We start from the raw sequence: 18,251 nt of genomic DNA on the forward strand, positions 1-18,251 counted from the left end.
CTGACGTCATTCGAACTAATTTAATAGACTGTGACGTCACTGAGGCATAGAGCAGAGAAATGTAGAGTAGAAATATAGACATAGATTATAGTTTTTCTTATCTTTTTCTCTAATTTTATTGGTGAATTTGTTAGCTAGCTGTTGTTATAAATTTGTAAACGAGCAAATGGCTACCTGAAAAAATAGCATAACCGCATACAATGGAAATCTGCAATTGCAGATTCTTTCAATCAAATTAAGAGGGGACGCACAGAAAGAGGATATTTCCCCTTCGTATCGTCCCCATCACGTCATTTACTTATAAAGAAATGGAAGTAAATTAAAATGTTGGCCTCAGAAACGCCTTTCACATTTAGGAAATGAGTGGGATTATCATATTTTTGTGCATGTTTTTCGACATTGGAAACCCACCATTAGAGAAGATAAGACAGAAAGATTTTATGTAGATTTTACCTAATGGACGATTTTTTTATAATCTGTTTTTTTTTTATTTCTAATAAACTTTTGTTAATCTGTAATTATTAACACTACGCAGATAACGTTGTGAATCCAAAGTAATGAACATTTTCCAAATAAGATATGACCTAAAGGTCTATGTTACCAGGTCATAAAATTAAAAAAAAAAAGCAGATGATGTCACAAGTGATAGTTAATTTTGTAAAAAAAGTTTGGATAAAAACAATAAATTCAAACAACAGTATAAAAAATGTTTTATTTCTTAAACTTCTTTTGCAGTTTCAACAAAGATTCGTTTTTACTTTTCCTCATTTCCTTTTTCAGTGCGCCCGTTTCTATGGCATTTTTCATAACCTAAAAATGTAAAAAAATGTTTATTTTGTCATAAAAATGTATGAATGTATTGCAAAGTAATTTAAAAATATATAATGTATCAATATATAAAGATATATTTATTATAATATTTTTATTTCACTACTATTCGCCCGCGACTCCGTCCACGCAGAATTTAAAAAAAAACAATTACTAGCCTACATGTTCTTCCAGACTATGTTCTATATGTATGCCAAATTTAATCTAGATCTGTTGAGCAGTTCTGGAGATACTTTCAAACATCCATCCATCTAAACATTCGCATTTATAATATTAGTAAGATACTATCAAAGATTGAATACAATCTGTCGAGTGAAATATAAAAAAAACTAACCTGCAAAGCATTCTCATTCGTCTTTTCTGGTTCCATTGTATTTAGAGTTGGGAATTTAAACGAAAATCCTTTGGGAAAGATCGGTCGTGATAATAATGATTCGAGTTGTTTCTTCTTTATGTTCAATGCTTTGTCTATGGACGGATCTATCTCTTTCCTTGGTCTGTGGTTTCAAGTGAAGGTTATTAGTGAAATAAAAAAAAATCCTCATAATGTACAGCAGCGGAAATCCGCGGTGTTCCACTTACAGGATTGCTTCGTTCTATGCAACGAGACAAACTCCGCCTCTTTTTACAAATAACCAATTAGGTAGCAGAGATTTAAATGATTGATGCGGTAGTAACGAGCAATTATCAATGATTTTTTCGTACAGACACATTTAAAAGCTACGTTCAATTGACTAGTTTTTAAAGTGGAACATCGCCAGATTCCCTGATTGTACCGATGTATTCTTCGATTATCGATTTTCATATGTACATTTATCCGAAGTTTTTACAGTATAGAACAACATCGAGATGCTTTGCATATCTGTAAAGAAATTTAAAGATATGTGCGAAGTCAACCAACCCTGAGCAAGCATAGTTGACTAAGACCAGGTAACTAAGGGAACATACCCATACTACGTGACCTATTTTTTTTTTAGTTTTTTCGACCACTCCCTCCCCTCGGTGACCACTTTAGTTTTATGTTTACTACATTCATAATTTTTAATCATTTTACATGCATAAATTGAAAAAAAAATAATTTGGCTCATACTCTATATAGCATAGCTATACTTCTTTATAGCATAAGACTGCATGCATTCTTAAATTACTAGTGAATTATGTATTATGAAAAAAAAACAAGTAACGACTAAGTCACTAAAATCTGAGACCCCCCTCCCCCCACTCCTGTGACTGACTGTAGTATTTTAAAGACTCCGCCGCTAACCCCCCTTCCCCTATACATGTCACGTACTATGGGTATGTTCCCTAACATGGGATAGGCTCGAGTCAAGAGTTTTGGGAAATATAAAAGTTGACGAAAATGTTTTTGATAAAAAGGATACACATCATCATCATCAATAATGATGTCCATCTCGCGCGCAGCTTTCTCCCGCCAGCCCTCCGCCTGCGCGCAGCGGCGACGACGCAACAATAACGCGTCTACATCACGTGCTAGCCTCACCAAGTCTCTTATAGAGGACATGTTGCGTTCATCCACAGGGAACATGGGTAGTTCCGTTGCTAAAATATTTTTTTAAAGCTTACTAAAAGAAGCTCTAGATTTTATCAGTGTGGAATTATTTAAAAAAAAGTAAATAAAAACAGTATCCAATACCATGTTCTTACACATCAGTCCAATCGTTTTGGAGATTACTCGGAAAAAACACGGCTTTCGGACAGACAGACAGACAGACATAAATAAAAAAATGGTGTTTCGTTAAAAGTAAATCAAATACAAAACATACACGAAATATCCATTTTTTCAATTCGATATTACATACAGATAGACCAATTTTATACGTATAGATAAATAATAATTGTGATAGTACAAATTGAACTCTATTTCATACATAAATAAGACTTACTTTTGTTTAGCGTGCGCCGCAACTTGGCGTACGTGTAGGCTTCAGAGGACTCCATCATAAGTATCGTAAGACCTTCTTTACTAGCGCGCGCGGTTCTACCACTTCTGTGCACGTAGTTCTAGAAAAATTATGTAGTCAAAGAATTTAATTAGCTTCCCACTTAGGATACTGCAAAGTGACGACAATACAGCTATATAAATCAAGTACTATCAGGGCATCTGGCGGTATATCACTTTTAAAGCGACAATTCGTTAAACATTTTATAAGCAATATGATGCGCAAACAATAAACAATACGCAGCTTTGAAATATGTCGGTACGAAAAAATGTTGGTCAATAGTACATGACTAATTGCTTTATACTTCAGGGCCAGACTCAGTGTAGGGCAGGGTTGGGCGACCGCCCTGGGCGCTGGGCGGAAAGGGACGCCAAAGGACTGCAAATTACAACCCCCAAGATACGATAAAAATAAAGGCGTTATAGAAATCTCGCCCAGGACGCTAGTCTATTGGAAGGAACAAGGCAATTCTTTAAATGAAACACAGCGGTGCTGGAATAAAGCCGAAAGGACAAGAAGCTGGATCCTTTGACTCATAGTATTGTTATCCTTACCTCAGCAGTCTTGGGTACTTGGTAATGTACCACGTGGTCTACATCAGGGATGTCCAGACCTCGCGCAGCCACGTCTGTTGCCACCAGCACTCCGTGAGGGTCATCACGGAACCTACATATGAAATAATCTTACTAATAATATGTTTAGATGGATGGATGGATGGATGTTATAGAAGGTATCTCCAAAACAGCTGCATGGATCTCGCTGAAATTAGATATTAGATCGCATAGATATAGAACATAGCCTGGAAGAACACATAGGTTACTAATTAATTTTTTTTTTAATTATGCATGGACAGTCGCGGGCGATAGCTATTTTTATTATAAGCGTTAGCATGGCTTGTAATTAATTAAAATAAAAAATTCACCCGGGGATAATACAGTTACCAAACTGTATAAGAATTTACCAAATAGCAAATAGTTTCGGAGTTTATTAAATACAAACAAACAAACAAATCTTTCCTATATTATATACATTAGTAAAGATTATAACAAAGAAAAAAAGACATATTTTAATCGATTATTCACGAACGTGTGTATATTTTTCTTGTACATAAGACGTTTAGTGTATACATGAATTATTAATTAAAAAAAAACTTACCTCTCGAGATTCTTCAGTCGTTGTCTCTGTGGCATACTGGCGTGCAATGGTAGCGGGGAGCACTTCAATAATGTCAATAGTTGTGCTAACCTGTGCATAGTGAAAGAATTTAATTCGCTACCCAGATAATGTAAGATAATACCGAATATCTTATACTATAGTAGATATAGTAAATTAAGAGCGTTGGTGGCTCAGTGGTTTAAACACTTGACTTGGTAATCTACATGTCCTGAGTTCGAATCCCATGTAACAGTGTTTTTCAATTTTATATTTACATATGTACATTTATCCGACGTTCTTACAATGAAGGAAAACATCGTGATGTTGCACATATTTGGCGAAGAAATTCAAAGATGTGTGAAGTCAACCCGGACTTGGCCAGCGTGGTTGACTATAACCTAATCACCCTTAACTTAGGGTAGTCTCCGAGCCCCTCAGTGAGGACGTATATTGAGCTGATGATATCAAACATCTGTTCCAGGAATGGACTTCGCTCAATCCAATACCATGACCACACAGAAAACATGCCCCATGTGGATGTCATTCCAAATACAGTTTTATAATTTTATGTGCCGGAAGACTTAATTTAGTCTTCTTCTCCTTCCTAACCTTTTCTTATAAAGAAAGGATGCAGATGTGGATTTGCCGTAAGAAAATCTCTACCTATTCATCCCCTTCTCTGTCGATAAAGGTAGGCAACGCATATGCAATTGCGTGTCTATGGGCAGTCACTTCGCTATTTAGTAGAATAAAGTTGGTAAGTTCTTTTTGATATAAACACAAATATTTATATAAATATTACTAGCCTTCTAACACTGCCTATAGAGTTGCAGAATACAATAGTTCTGCCTGGATGTCTCTTCAGTATGTAATAAAGATATGAATCTTTATTCTCTAAAGCGCAAGCTATACGACATTCTGTTAACGTTTCTGCCGCACCTGAAAACAGGAAAAAGCGTGAAGAAAAATTAAGCATTTGTTAGTTAAAAAATTTTTTTGTAAAAAATGGCCGCTAATACAAAATGGCGGATTACAATCTCGCACAATATTATATTAATAACCCAAAATGGGTATGACATGATATAAATTGACCTATTTTAAATACTATTTAATCGTCTGTTTTATTATTTAACTAGCAGTCGCCCGCGAGGCCGTCCGCGCGGTATTAAAAGAAAACTTAATAAGCAGCCTCTGTATTCTTCCAAACTATGTTCTATATGTATGTCTAATTACATCTAGATCCTTGGATAAGTTCTAGAGATAAATTCTAATAAACATCCATCCATACATCCAAACATACGCATTTATAATATTAACAAGATTTGACAGATCGAAGTTCTTATTGCGCATTTTTTTCTTTCTGAAAGCAGAAGTTCTGGAAATAAGTAAAGTAACATCCATACATCTAAACATTCGCATTTATAATATTAGTAAGATGACACTCACCTAGATTCTCAGTAGTAATATCGACAACTTTAGGATCAGTCATTCCAATCATTGTGACAAGTTTTTTGATCTTCTGCTGCGGTGTCATCTTCTCTATTTTTCTGTTTATTATTTTCCCGCGCTTTGTAACCTATAATATTGAAATATTCTTCATCATCATCACCACCTCACTATACGTCCCCACCGAGGGTCGGAGCCTACCCTAAGTTAAGGGTGATTAGGCCATAGTCAACCACGCTGGCCAAGTGCGGATTGACTTCACACATATCTTTGAATTTCTTCTCAGATATGTGCAGCATAAGAACGTCGGATAAATGTACATATGTAAATCGGAAATCGAAAAACACATTGGTACATGGCGCGATCCGAACCCAGGACCTGCAGATTGCAAATCAAGTGCTTGACCCCTGAGCCACCGACGCTCCTTCTAATATTCTTACCGTGTGATATTCAATAGATTGACAAGAGTAGAAATTGAATTTAACATGGAAATATAAACAGCATTTTAAATGCAAAGCAATTTAAAGATGTGTGAATATCCCGGAGAGAAGACGACGCGGCTAACCCGTCACGTTCCATGAAGGAAGATTGAAAAGTGGATTGCGGAGGTTCGTTTGGTCTGGCATGGCGGTCCGAGGTCTCTGCCTACCTTTCTAACTGTTGGTTTGTTTAATTTCAAACGCGGTTGTTGATGTTACGTGATAGTAAGTCTATCTATATTAATAATTCGCAAGCACACCACCGCTACAAACCGCTACCATCAGCGCCAAAATGGCGTAAATCGAATAGGCACAATATATTACGTCTTATAGCCAGTCCATTTATAACGATCAGAGATTACAGTGTGTTGTGTTTGTTTGGGTTCTAACATACCTTCTTTCCTTTCATATGTACTGGTAGATCATGAACCAAAGTGAGAGTTGCGGAAAACACGAAGTTCTGTCTCGTGCTGCGCTGTGCTTCATCATCGTTAAGTCTTTCTAAAAGTGGTTGTAACTCTTCGAAATGACCGCGCTCTATCATACGATCTGTTTCGTCTATCGCTAGAAACCTAAGATAATATAACCGTGACTTTAACCATAGACAATTTTTACTTTTTACGTTTCAAATGTCTATGGATCACTTTATTTTAGGAAAATCAGCTGCTCTGTAGAAAACTGTAGAAAAATAATTATGTATTTATTTCAATGTATTCAAAAGTGAGTTTCAGAGCCAAAAAACTTGCAGAATTGCTATATCTGTCTTGTTTTTAGGGTTCCGTACCTCATAAGAAAAAAACGGAACCATTATAGGATCACTTTTTTGTCCGTTCGTCTGTCAAGACCTTTTTTTTAATACAAATGTACGTAAACACTTACTTAACGGATGCTAATTGTTGTAGATGTGGCTGTCCCTGAGTTATAAGCTCCCAGAGTCGGCCTGGGGTAGCGACAACCACTTCGGGCCCGGAGCGCAGAACACGCTCTTGCTTTACTGACGCCATACCACCAACTATGGTGGCTACTTTTATACCTAGATATCCAAATTTATAAACTTTTGTGAGGCATTATAATCTGATTAAAAAGATTTACTATATATTTAGGACTATCCATTGTCTCGTATGGTGTTGGTAGGTAATTCTTTTTTTTGTTTTTTAAGTAAGGGTTCAAGCCCATCGGAGGCCCAGGGTCTCAGGTCGAGTGAGCGACCACATACCAGTCCCACTCACCCTCATGAAGGGCCGAGGGGTTCGAAACTAGTCGGAAACACCGGACGAATATACGTGACTGTTTTATCTTGGGTTTCTGAAAGCCAAATCTCTGTATAAAATGTATCATCATCCCTGTCATTATCTTTTACAAAACAGACCTAACAATATGTTTTAAAAGGAGATTTTGTACTCGGAAACCCACGGTTAGTCGTTTATATATTAGTTTACTAGCTGTCGCCTTCGACTTGATAAGTAGCCTATTTGTTCTTCTAGACTATGTTCTACATCTATGCAAAATTTCATCAAGATCCATTGACCTCTTCTGAAGATACCTTCAAACAAACATCCATCCATCCATGCAAATATTTATAATATTAGTAAGATATCACGATAGTTTGAATAACTAAACATCCTGTGTTACTTTACCTGTATATTTAGCTGCAGCTATCAAATGCCTACTAATCTGTATGGCCAATTCCCTTGTTGGAGTCAATATCAAAGCATACAAAGGCTTCCCCGTTCTGACCTCAACTTGACCTGGCATTTCTACATCGTCGATTACTTTTACACATCCAATACCTGCAAATTAAAAATAATTAGTTTTAAATATAAGATGCTTAAGCACGCGGCAGTCTGAATTCGCTAAAATAGTGAAGTGATCGTTGCGCAGACATTTGCAATTGCAAGATGTGTTGCTGCTTTTATACAGCAGAGTAATTGATGGATAGGAAAAGGGTATTTTCATTTTCTAAGCATCCCCTCCTCTGCAAACTTAATATCCCTTTACCATTTTCCTTATAAGAAAAGAGTTGGCATGGTATGGTATTAATAGATTATAAGTTAATCGTTTTAACATTACATAAATATGAATAAGTAGTTGTCACTCTCGACTCTATTTAAAAACGTAATAAGTAAATTATGTGTTCTTCCATACCATATTCTACATATATGCCGAATTTCAATGAGATTCATGCACCATTTCTGGTGATACTTTCTAATAAACATCCATCATCTAAACATTCGCATTTATAATATTGTAGTAGTTTAGTAGATTACTTACCATTTTCATCAACTTCATCAACCCCATCAGTTTCTTCACCATCATTTTCATTCACATCACCTGTATCCGCTTCATCATCACTTGTTTCCACTAAATCATCAGAATCTAACATCTCTGATAAATGTACATAATCTTCATCACTATCATTGCCTTCATCATGTGATACTTCTTTCTTTCTTATCGGTACTTCTATTTCTTCTATAAATTCTTCTTTATTTTCTTTTCCATTCTCAGTGTCATCTCCACTTGAATAACCTTCAGATGTCTCTTCCGTAGTTTTAATTTTCTTATTTTTATTTCTACCTATCTTTACTTTCTCTTTTGTAGCTTTTCGTTTCACTGACGTCTTTTTGTATGGTATTTCGTATACATTTAAACCTGATTCAGCTTTTTCCTTTAACTTCATGATACCGGATAGAATTGGAAGACCGAAAGCTAATGTCTTACCACTACCAGTCTCAGCTGCTCCGAGTATATCTCTTCGACCTGGAAACAAAAAATAATACAGATTTTATTTAATTGTTTACTCTATTTTATTGTAATTAACCATTGTTTCTCTTGTCATAGAGTATGTCTCTTTTTAAAAAAAGAACAGATGACATCAAAATCCTAGATATTTTTCTCTATACAATTAATTGTCAATATTAATTAAACAAAGAAATGTCAAACTTCATCCATTGCCTTTGAATCATAAGAGAGTATTTTTATTTTGGAATATGCATGTTTTAGCAACAAATACATATAGTTTGTTGAACTTGGGTTAGATAAAAATAAGTTTGGATTCATACACAAAAAAAAATAATTAAACTTACCATGTATTGCAGCTGGTAAAGTCAACTGTTGTATTTTTGTTGGCTTTTTAAATCCTAATTCAGCTAAGGCATTTATAATTTCTTCCGGTAATTTGAATTCAGCCCATGACAACATGTCTTCTGGAGTTAATTTCTCACATGTTTTTGTTATATCACCAAGCTTACGTTTCTTTGGTTTTGATTCTATTTTCTGTATATTTACATCTTTCCTTATTATAGGTTGATTTTCTTTTCTTTTTTCAATAGATTTATTTTCTATTGGCTTTATTTCATTTGTTAGTGATGGTTTTACAATATCGCACACTTCTACAATAAAACCATTTTCGAGTTTCACTTTTTTATTAGGTATTAATGATTTTTCTTGTAAAATTGTTGTTTTATTTGTTGATTTTAGTTTTTGTGTAGTTTTCTTCTGAAAAATTAACATTTAGATTAATTTATTATACTCACAACGTACAAATTGTACGTTTACACAAAATAATATTGGAATATTGGTCTCACAATACGCATTTTACTTAAGTACTATTTTGAACTATAAACTATAATAATTAGGTTTTAAACATTTTTAGACACATCGAAGTTATAGTTTAAAAGATGATTTAAATGTGGGTATTTCAATAATCGTTTTACACACGTACTTTTTTCGATTTCTTTCCATCCTTATCGAGACCATATTCCGTGCATTCTTCGAGTCCAACAAAACCTTGAAGCTTATCCGACATAGAAACTGGAAAGCCTTCCATTGGGACGGATTCCCATTTTAAAGTTTTAATTTTCTTAGACATTTTTAGTGAAATTATAATCAAAACATATGATTTTATAACCTAATCTTCTCCGGCGTGATTTTGACACTGATTTGATTGACAGACGAAGGGGTTGCACACCACATTGTGCGTTATTTTCTGTTTCTCAATTCTACCAAAAATAACCGTTTTATATATTACATTTTATTTTTTAAGATTTATGAGGTGGGGATCTGTTCAATTTTATTTTTATAAAATATTCGAATTTAGAAGAATTTTTCCACCAAAAAATAAAAATGGATCCATAAAGTAAGATATCTATTGCATCGTCATTCACAGATTACAAACGAAATAAAAAAATAATAGCACGCTGCCGCTCCAACCATAGATTTAAGGAGGGAGGAAGTTTGTGAGTGATCGATTTTACACCGGCCCCAAACTTCTCAACGGCATTTCTCTTTGTTTGCCATTACGCGCGTGGACAATTTTGAAACAAAAGTATCGAGTCAGTGCCGCATTACTAAAATGGCGAACACGTTTCGCGGAGTGACGGTGTCCGCCGTCAACAATGACGGGGCTCTAACGCCGCGGTTCAATTTCCCTACAAACGTAAACGTGGATTACGATCCTCAAGGGCTAAGTGTAAAAGTGATACGTGCCGACCCTGTTCTAGCACAAGAGCTGTTGGAATTTCCCGTCCACAATCTGAGTGAGTGTTCAAGGGTAGCGGGCCAGTCGTACATCTTCACGATTGACAATGAAACCTTGTTTTTCAAATTCGCATCAGACGCTGACTGTCAGAATTTCCATCTACTGGTCACGAAAATTAAGGCTGGCCGGTCGTCGAGCGTGTTTACGGTACGCACGGAGGACTCGTCCGCGATGCAATACTTCCAATTCTATGGATACCTTAGTCAGCAGCAGAACATGATGCAAGATTATGTTAGGACAAGTACGTATCAACGTGCCATTTTATCAAACCTTAACGATTTCAAAAACAAGGTTGTTTTAGACGTTGGCGCGGGTTCTGGTATTTTATCTTTCTTCGCTGCACAAGCTGGTGCGCGAAAAGTGTACGCGGTTGAGGCGAGTAACATGGCGCATCACGCGCAAGCCCTAGTAAGGGCAAATGGTCTTCACGATCGCATCACTGTAGTCGCGGGAAAAATTGAAGAGATAGAACTGCCTGAAAGTGTAGATGTGATTATATCTGAACCAATGGGCTATATGTTGTATAATGAGCGAATGTTGGAGACGTATTTACATGCAAAGAAGTGGCTCAAACCTAATGGTAACATGTACCCAACTCGTGGTGACCTACACATTGCTCCCTTCACCGATGATGCACTCTTTATGGAACAGTACAACAAGGCAAACTTTTGGTATCAAACATGCTTCCATGGTGTAGATTTAAGTGCATTACGTACAGCTGCTATGAAGGAATATTTTAGACAACCTATAGTTGATACATTTGATGTCCGCATTTGTATGTCTAGGTCGGTGAGGCATGTTGTTGATTTCCTCAATGCCAACGAAACTGATCTACATCGTATTGAAGTGCCATTTAGATTTCAGCTTACACAGTCTGGAACTTGCCATGGACTTGCATTCTGGTTTGATGTACTATTTGCAGGAAATACCCAGCATGTTTGGTTATCTACAGCACCCACAGAACCTCTAACACATTGGTATCAAGTAAGATGTTTGCTTGAGACACCAATATTTGCCAAGCAGGGCCAAGCGCTTTCAGGCAGAGTGCTTTTGTTAGCAAACAAGAGGCAGAGTTACGATGTTACCATGGAGATTAATCTAGAAGGAACAAATATTTCATCTTCTAATACATTAGATTTGAAAAACCCTTACTTTAGGTACACAGGGGCACCAGCTGCTCCTCCTCCTGGAGTGAATACAACCTCTCCAGGTGAGGCATATTGGAACACAATTGATGCAACGGGAGGCTTAACTAACGGACAAGTAATTCTCACTGATGGTACCCAACAGTACTGCACAACACCAGATAAAACAATTGCCTATGGGGCTCATCCGAACATGATTAAGACGGTGATGTTGCAAGAAGAGTTCATCAAGAGGATCGGGATTAGTCAAAACGGGGATATATAATCCGCAAAGTCGCGCCGTGCGCGCCTGAGGGCTCTTAGAAACCGTCAAAACCGGTTGTGAACTTTCTTCCGTTTGAACATTGTAGTGTTTAAGCAGACTTATTTATTTACAAGGAAAGCATCACAGTTTTTTTTTTGTTTAACGGGGGTTATCGACAATGTGAACTCATTGGTATGATCATTCTACATAATCATGTATTAATGTAGTTGCTGGTTGCACTCTGGCAAAGTATCGATCAACCCTTTTAGATGGATGTTTTGTTGAGATATTTCTACGACGCTTATTAGTGTAATATGAAATGGACATTGCTTTAAACCATTTTATGTAAATATCCCCCCGATCCATTTTATTTGACGATTTATAAAACACTACGGAAGGGTTGGTCTTGCAGAGGCAGCTTTAACTGTCATTGTTCAAATCTACAATTTTTAATCGTAAATAGAATCTGTCTTCATATTTAATTAAGGCCATGACAATTGAGAATTTTCTATAAACCGGTCAGAGTTCCTTATCCTACCGTTAGATTTGTGCAGTGACAGTTGTATTTTATTAATTAAGTAACGTAGTTCTTGCAAGTACACCTAGAATTAAGAGGAAAGTGCTGAATTTGACTATGCTAGTGTTAATACTCATATATCATTAATGGCCCAAGTTATTTCTAAAATAAGTAATTTTTGATGTACCATTTCATAATTTCTTTTTTTTTTAGAAAATCCTGTCTGCCAATTATAGATTCTTGTTTTTTTATGCAAAAAGTTACACAATGTGTTTGAAAATTGTGTCTATTATTTTAAAAGTTACCATTTCTATTGGCTATAAATTGTAATACTGATTGTGTTTCTGGCCACCAAGATAATTCTTTATTTCTATTCCATATAGAAAGTAATAGAAGAAGAAAAATATATATATTTCAAAATCAGTTGACTCATTTAGGCTACACAATTGGACGTATAAAATAACACACAACCCATTAAATAACCTTCTGTTAATTTTGCAAAAATGGCAAACTATTTAAGTTATTTTTTCAATATGCTATTTTATATTTACCTGTTGTTTACTGCACCTTAAGTTTTTAAGAAGTACTATCAAGATCTAACACTAATGAATTTCCATCTGTGTAGATCAAATACTAAAAAACTTAAAGTTAATATTGCTACTTAAAATTTCAGTATTAACAACATTAAACCCTGGATTGCCTTGAAAACCAGTTTAAGTGAAATTTAATAATAAATTTTGCAAAAACTCCTTTTTCTACCTACCTCAAATGAAGTGAAGAAGGGTTTGGTTTAACTATAAAGCATTAATAAGGTTTCCAATGGTGTGCTAGAGTAATTATCATTCACTGCTATATGATTCCTTGGTTTTTTATAACAATCTGGCGACATTTCAAAAGTTCACTGTATTATGTTTTTTAAAAAGTGCTAACGTAAATGTAAAAACTTGGCAACTTTCACTGTCCAAGATATTTTCAACTGTAGTTTGTTTGGAATATGTTTATAGCTGACAGATATACAAAAAGAAGAATATAATTAGTGTTATTATTTCAAAAGAGATAGGGTCCCTCATGAAGAGAACATACTATTTCCTTAAAGACCAGCAACATGTCTGAAGTTCTTCTGGTGTTGCGGATATCCTTGGGTGTTATCCTAGGTGATTTGCCCCCTTCTTTTAAAAAAAAAATAGTAGTGATCAAGTAAAATCTAATCCAAACCCTTCATTTGATGAACTGCTTTACACTAATTCCAAAATATTTCAGGTTTCTATCCTCATTTTACAATACAATTTAAAATATTATTGATAGCTATTTATGGGGTTTGCTGCTGTTTACTTAATTTCCGCATTGGATTGTATATAAGGATAATTGTTGAAATAATAACTCAATAAATCACAATAGGTCACAGATAACAAAAGACGCACTTTGAACTTTATGAATAAATAACCAGACAGTGTTGTTTTCAATTTAAAAATATATGTATTTAATTAGTAGTAGTTTTCACCTTAAAGATATACATAAACATATTATGTTATTTCATTCCTTGGAAACAGATGAAGATTTTTTGTACTTTCTTTTCAAAGTTGTTGAAAATAATCTTGGATTGAATACATTCATATCAATCTTCAAGCGTCAATAGCCTAATGGTTAAGGGTACGGATTTCCGATCACGAGGTCGGGGGTTCGAATCCCGACATTAGAGTTGTAAACCATGTCCTAGCACAAGCGAGCTAGAGCTTAGTTGGAATGGTAAAAGAAATATTAGTAAATTAACAAAAAAATCTGCTAATATTTGAATAAAAAAAATCTATGTTATGGCTTTTTCTGGCAAAGAATTTAAAAATAATATAAGCAATAGTAATTATTACAAATAAAACAGTTGTTTAATAAATTTATCTAAGTAACAATAACAGGGCTTTATTGATGAAACTCTGAGAAACATTGAACATTCTGTATAACCATGTTTCTAAAAGATATACAGGATGCTCCAAATTTGACTTTTATATGTTCATTCGTTTTTTAAGGGTTTAACTTAAATGGGGCATTTAAAATATGTGCAACATGTGATTTGAATGTAGACCATGTTCTACACATAATAAGTTCTTGGTAAACTTTTCTACCTCACTATTTGGCAGACGGGTTTTTATTCACAAAAAAACATTATTTTCTTAAATAGGGTTGCCAGAATTAGAATGATATCTTTGTAAAGTTGTAATGTGATAAGCTAAGCAATAAATATATTTTGTCAACATTAACAGGGCATTTTGTAAATAATTGCGTGTACAACATTGGGTTTATAAGGTATTTTATTATATGTATTGAAACTTATTTAGTTTTGTAGTAAGTATATTTTGTACGGTCAAAATATTTGAAGGATTGGCAACCCTAATCCTGTTTGTGTTCACTTGCCATTTGACTTCAAATAGTATATAAAAATATTAAGTTGAAACTTCCATACGTTAAAAATTAATATGCAACTCCTGTAATGTTTGAATAGCAAAAGTAGTGGAAAAACATTGCTATTAACTTACACAAGGAGTTATAAGTCCTTTTATAGCACAACTAAATTCGATTTTCGGTATGTGTTTGTATGGAAGTTTCTGCAGCCTAAATGACTATCCTAAGTAAAAATGTAGTAGACTTTTGTATAAGACAAAAGTCTTAGTAAGCACTGCATTATTAGTGATTAAAGAATTTATATGTTTAATCATTATCTTGAAACTATAATGAAATGTAATCATTGTAGATATGAATCTTGTAATATTGATATGAGAATTACATATTTTCTTTGTTCAAACCATTGCTTGTAATATTTTAACTTGTATATTAGTGCTGTTTTACAATATTTATGCCAAACAAAATATTTTCAAACATGTGGGTCAAACAAAAAGGCTTAAAATGCTTAATGGTTGGTTCTAATCCAACCATGCATCTTGACACCCCAAGTTTGATTATAATAATCATATTAAAGTGTTAAAAATTACTTTTAAATTACTGAGTATTTTCAAAGGCAGTGGTTACTTCTCTATTTTAGCGACATAAAGTGGGTAAAAAACCAAATAATTTATGTCCTCCTTTCCACAAGCGCGTCTGTCATACGGCATTTTTTTTTTGAATAATAAGTATATTGACTATAGCATTTCTTTAATCGTCTTAAAAATAAAATTGAAAAATGTAAAAAGTCTCGTTTAACAGCACTAATATGGTTTCTAAATGTATTACATATTTAAATAGACTCTAATCTATTAAATGTCGTGTCGTTCAAAGATTCATTAAAATATCGGGTAGTCATAAAAAAAATTGCGTAAAATGTACGCATGTGTTTCACAGTCCGCTGTGTGACTGTGTAGTCTATAAGTATCATATTGTCTACTTAATTTTCATATTGACACACTTTTTAATGTCAATTTTAAATGTATTTTTGGTAATCTGTTTGTCAAGTATCGAGAAACGTAGACGTAGAAACCCAGTAACCACTTGGCAACCCCGAAAATGATCCAGTGACTTGTAACCTTCTCTGTCCCAAAGACATCCATAAAAATATAGGCAAACGTGATAATTTTAGGTCAAAATAGTGCCCTAATTATAGCCCATTTGCACTTGTCTATTTGGCCTAAACATACTATCCATACAATCGTTCATACTAATTGACATTATAAAGGGTTCGTTTTAAATATTACTCTATATGTAATCGATATGAATTGTGTAAATAAGACAATTGAATTGTGAAGTCGAGTGATTATTGGATTCAATGTTTTTTTTAAGTTAAAATTTTGATTGGGTGTAAACTGTGAATCGGAATAGCATCGAATTCTGACAATTTCATGTTGCGTAATCGATTTAATATAGATTATTTAATCGATTTAGCAATATGTATTGAAAATCGATTTTCGTTTTCGTTGCTTTCATGCCCTGTGTAAAATGTAGAACAATTTATTTTCTAATCGGTCTAGTAGGTAAATTATTGGCTGTACTAAAATTTGCGGGTAGACGGTAATGTGGCGACGTTTCTGCATTTTTTGTATATCCATTATTAGTAACTAACTACAAAGACATTTGTATTAATAACAGTCGATCCAGGCTAAGCGAGAGTTTCTTTCTAAAACGTTTCTAGTTTATGGAAGTTCGACTCTATCTTGTCTATGTTTAGTCAAAGAGAATAGTTATTAATACGAGTGTCAGTGGATCTTGACTATGGTTGATAGTGCGCCTCAAATCGTGATATCACTTTGCTTTATATAGTGTCATGAATGAGTTTTAAATTATGACATTGTGTCGATGATTTTAATGATTATGAATACAACCTTCGGATGGCAGTTTTTTCGATAAATATGTGAAGTAATTTTAATCTCAATAATGTAGTTTTAATTATCCTTTATCCTGGGAAATATAACCGTGGGTTTCTGAGACTAGAATCCAGTTTAAAATATAATGTTATCTCTGTTTTGCTTAACATAATGACAGGGATGACGATTTATACAGAGATTTTGGTATCAGAAACCAACGGTAAATCCAATTAAGTTAATACAAAGTACTAGAAGTTTCATATATAATTTTTTTTGTTGATACAGGAAAATGGAAGGGAGATGGAGGAAATATTAGGAGTATAAGAAAAATTCCGATAATTTTACAATATATTAAAAACAAATAACCATATAACATCAGCAAATTATTGATTTATTAAAATATATCACAAACTTTGATACAACCAACAGGTAAAGGATTAAACCTAATACAAACTGGGAAATCTACATAGTACTTAAATATAATTTTGTTCTATTAATTATTACTTCGAAGATAATCTATTAATTTGTGAATTTTTATTAGCAATATCGGCATCAACTGAATAAATCTTGGTAGTTTTATATGTTAAGGTCGACTTTCACTAAATTTTGATGAAAACGAAGGTTAGATTTCTGGACGGCCAGTATCATTTAAAAAAATCTCGTATTGCACTGATCTCTATATATGGATAGGTAATTGCTTCGAAACTACAGTTTTTGCATCATTAAATGCATCTGTGAAGGTTCCTGGCAGTTATTCTATCTCTATTATTAGTGCCAATACTCACCACCGCTACCAACCGCAACTGACAGCTCCAAAATGGCGAACATCATATAGGCACAAAACACCACGGTTTATAACCTTTCCATATATAGAGGTCAGTGCGTATTGACAAATTGTAGACAGTCAAAGACGGAAAAAAATTACTCTTTAATAGTCGTATTCAGTAGAAATATTTGATATTTAGTTGTATTAGTGAAAGTGCACTATACTATTTGTTACAAAAAACAACTTATGTCGTAAAATCTCACTACAAACATATTTTATTGCTCTTCATACATAATTATTTGCACAAATATCGAAATTAACCTTTCACGACAGTTTATCACAATAAAAAAAATAAACTTGGTAAAGCAGTTTATTTATAAATAAATATTAAAAAAATAAAAACGATTTTGACTGGCCGTTTGTACAATTAACCAAGTCATTCAACAAAAAAAAAAAACAAATTGACAGTAAACGTCATCAGTGAAAGATATATCGTACACACCAAAAGCAATCTTATTGCCTAGAGAATATGGCTCACTATATAATTACTAAAATGTATAATTTCTACACAAACAAGTTCAAAACTTATAAACAAGTGAAGGCACTGTAAAGCATTTAATCACTAAAATCCCGCCTAAAATCTTTTGCGTGTTGAGTTCTTTCTTTATTAATTTATTGTTTAAAGAGAGAGACAAACGTATACAGAATAATATGTGGGACAGAGAAAGATAGTCTTACACTTATATTACATAACGCTACTAGCATAAGAGGCCTATATCGTGCACAGCGTGCAATTTATCACTACCGATATCTCTATCCTACTCTCACACATCATAAGAACTGCAAGTGCGAGCGAGATGCACTTTATAATACGACGGTATCAAGTCTCT

General features: G+C 34.1%; 2 protein-coding genes across 2 annotated transcripts; one reads left to right on the forward strand and one right to left on the reverse strand.

The window, feature by feature from the left end:
• Positions 1-686: 686 nt before the first annotated feature.
• Positions 687-9,807, reverse strand: LOC106116378 (ATP-dependent RNA helicase DDX24). Its single transcript, XM_013310192.1, has 14 exons — positions 9,591-9,807; positions 8,953-9,364; positions 8,141-8,626; positions 7,507-7,659; positions 6,749-6,902; positions 6,264-6,441; positions 5,391-5,520; positions 4,751-4,883; positions 3,945-4,034; positions 3,344-3,455; positions 2,733-2,850; positions 2,211-2,388; positions 1,163-1,325; positions 687-810 (listed from the first exon to the last, which is right to left on the reverse strand). Exons 1-14 carry the CDS (start codon positions 9,735-9,737, stop codon positions 712-714), a joined length of 2,553 nt encoding a protein of 850 aa, XP_013165646.1. The 5' UTR covers positions 9,738-9,807; the 3' UTR covers positions 687-711.
• A 270-nt stretch (positions 9,808-10,077) lies between these two features.
• On the forward strand, positions 10,078-12,933 carry Art4 (arginine methyltransferase 4). Its single transcript, XM_013310250.1, has one exon. The coding sequence runs from the start codon at positions 10,221-10,223 to the stop codon at positions 11,814-11,816; it is 1,596 nt and encodes a 531-aa protein (XP_013165704.1). The 5' UTR covers positions 10,078-10,220; the 3' UTR covers positions 11,817-12,933.
• The last annotated feature ends 5,318 nt before the right edge of the window (positions 12,934-18,251 follow it).

The sequence above is a fragment of the Papilio xuthus genome, unplaced genomic scaffold (genome assembly GCF_000836235.2).
Source record: "Papilio xuthus unplaced genomic scaffold, Pxut_1.1 DF827756.1, whole genome shotgun sequence".
NCBI classification, from domain to species: Eukaryota; Metazoa; Arthropoda; class Insecta; order Lepidoptera; family Papilionidae; genus Papilio; species Papilio xuthus.

What these genes read in the sequence shown, in the direction of transcription:
- LOC106116378 (XM_013310192.1), bottom strand. Translation starts at nt 9,737, where the DNA reads ATGTCTAAGAAAATTAAAACTTTAAAATGGGAATCCGTCCCAATGGAA. An exon ending in CGACTGAAGAATCTCGAGAG is followed by an intron (nt 3,456 to 3,944) that starts GTAAGTTTTTTT and finishes TTTCATATGTAG; the next exon opens with GTTCCGTGATGACCCTCACG. An exon ending in AAGTACCCAAGACTGCTGAG is followed by an intron (nt 2,851 to 3,343) that starts GTAAGGATAACA and finishes TAATTTTTCTAG; the next exon opens with AACTACGTGCACAGAAGTGG.
- Art4 (XM_013310250.1), top strand. Translation starts at nt 10,221, where the DNA reads ATGGCGAACACGTTTCGCGGAGTGACGGTGTCCGCCGTCAACAATGAC.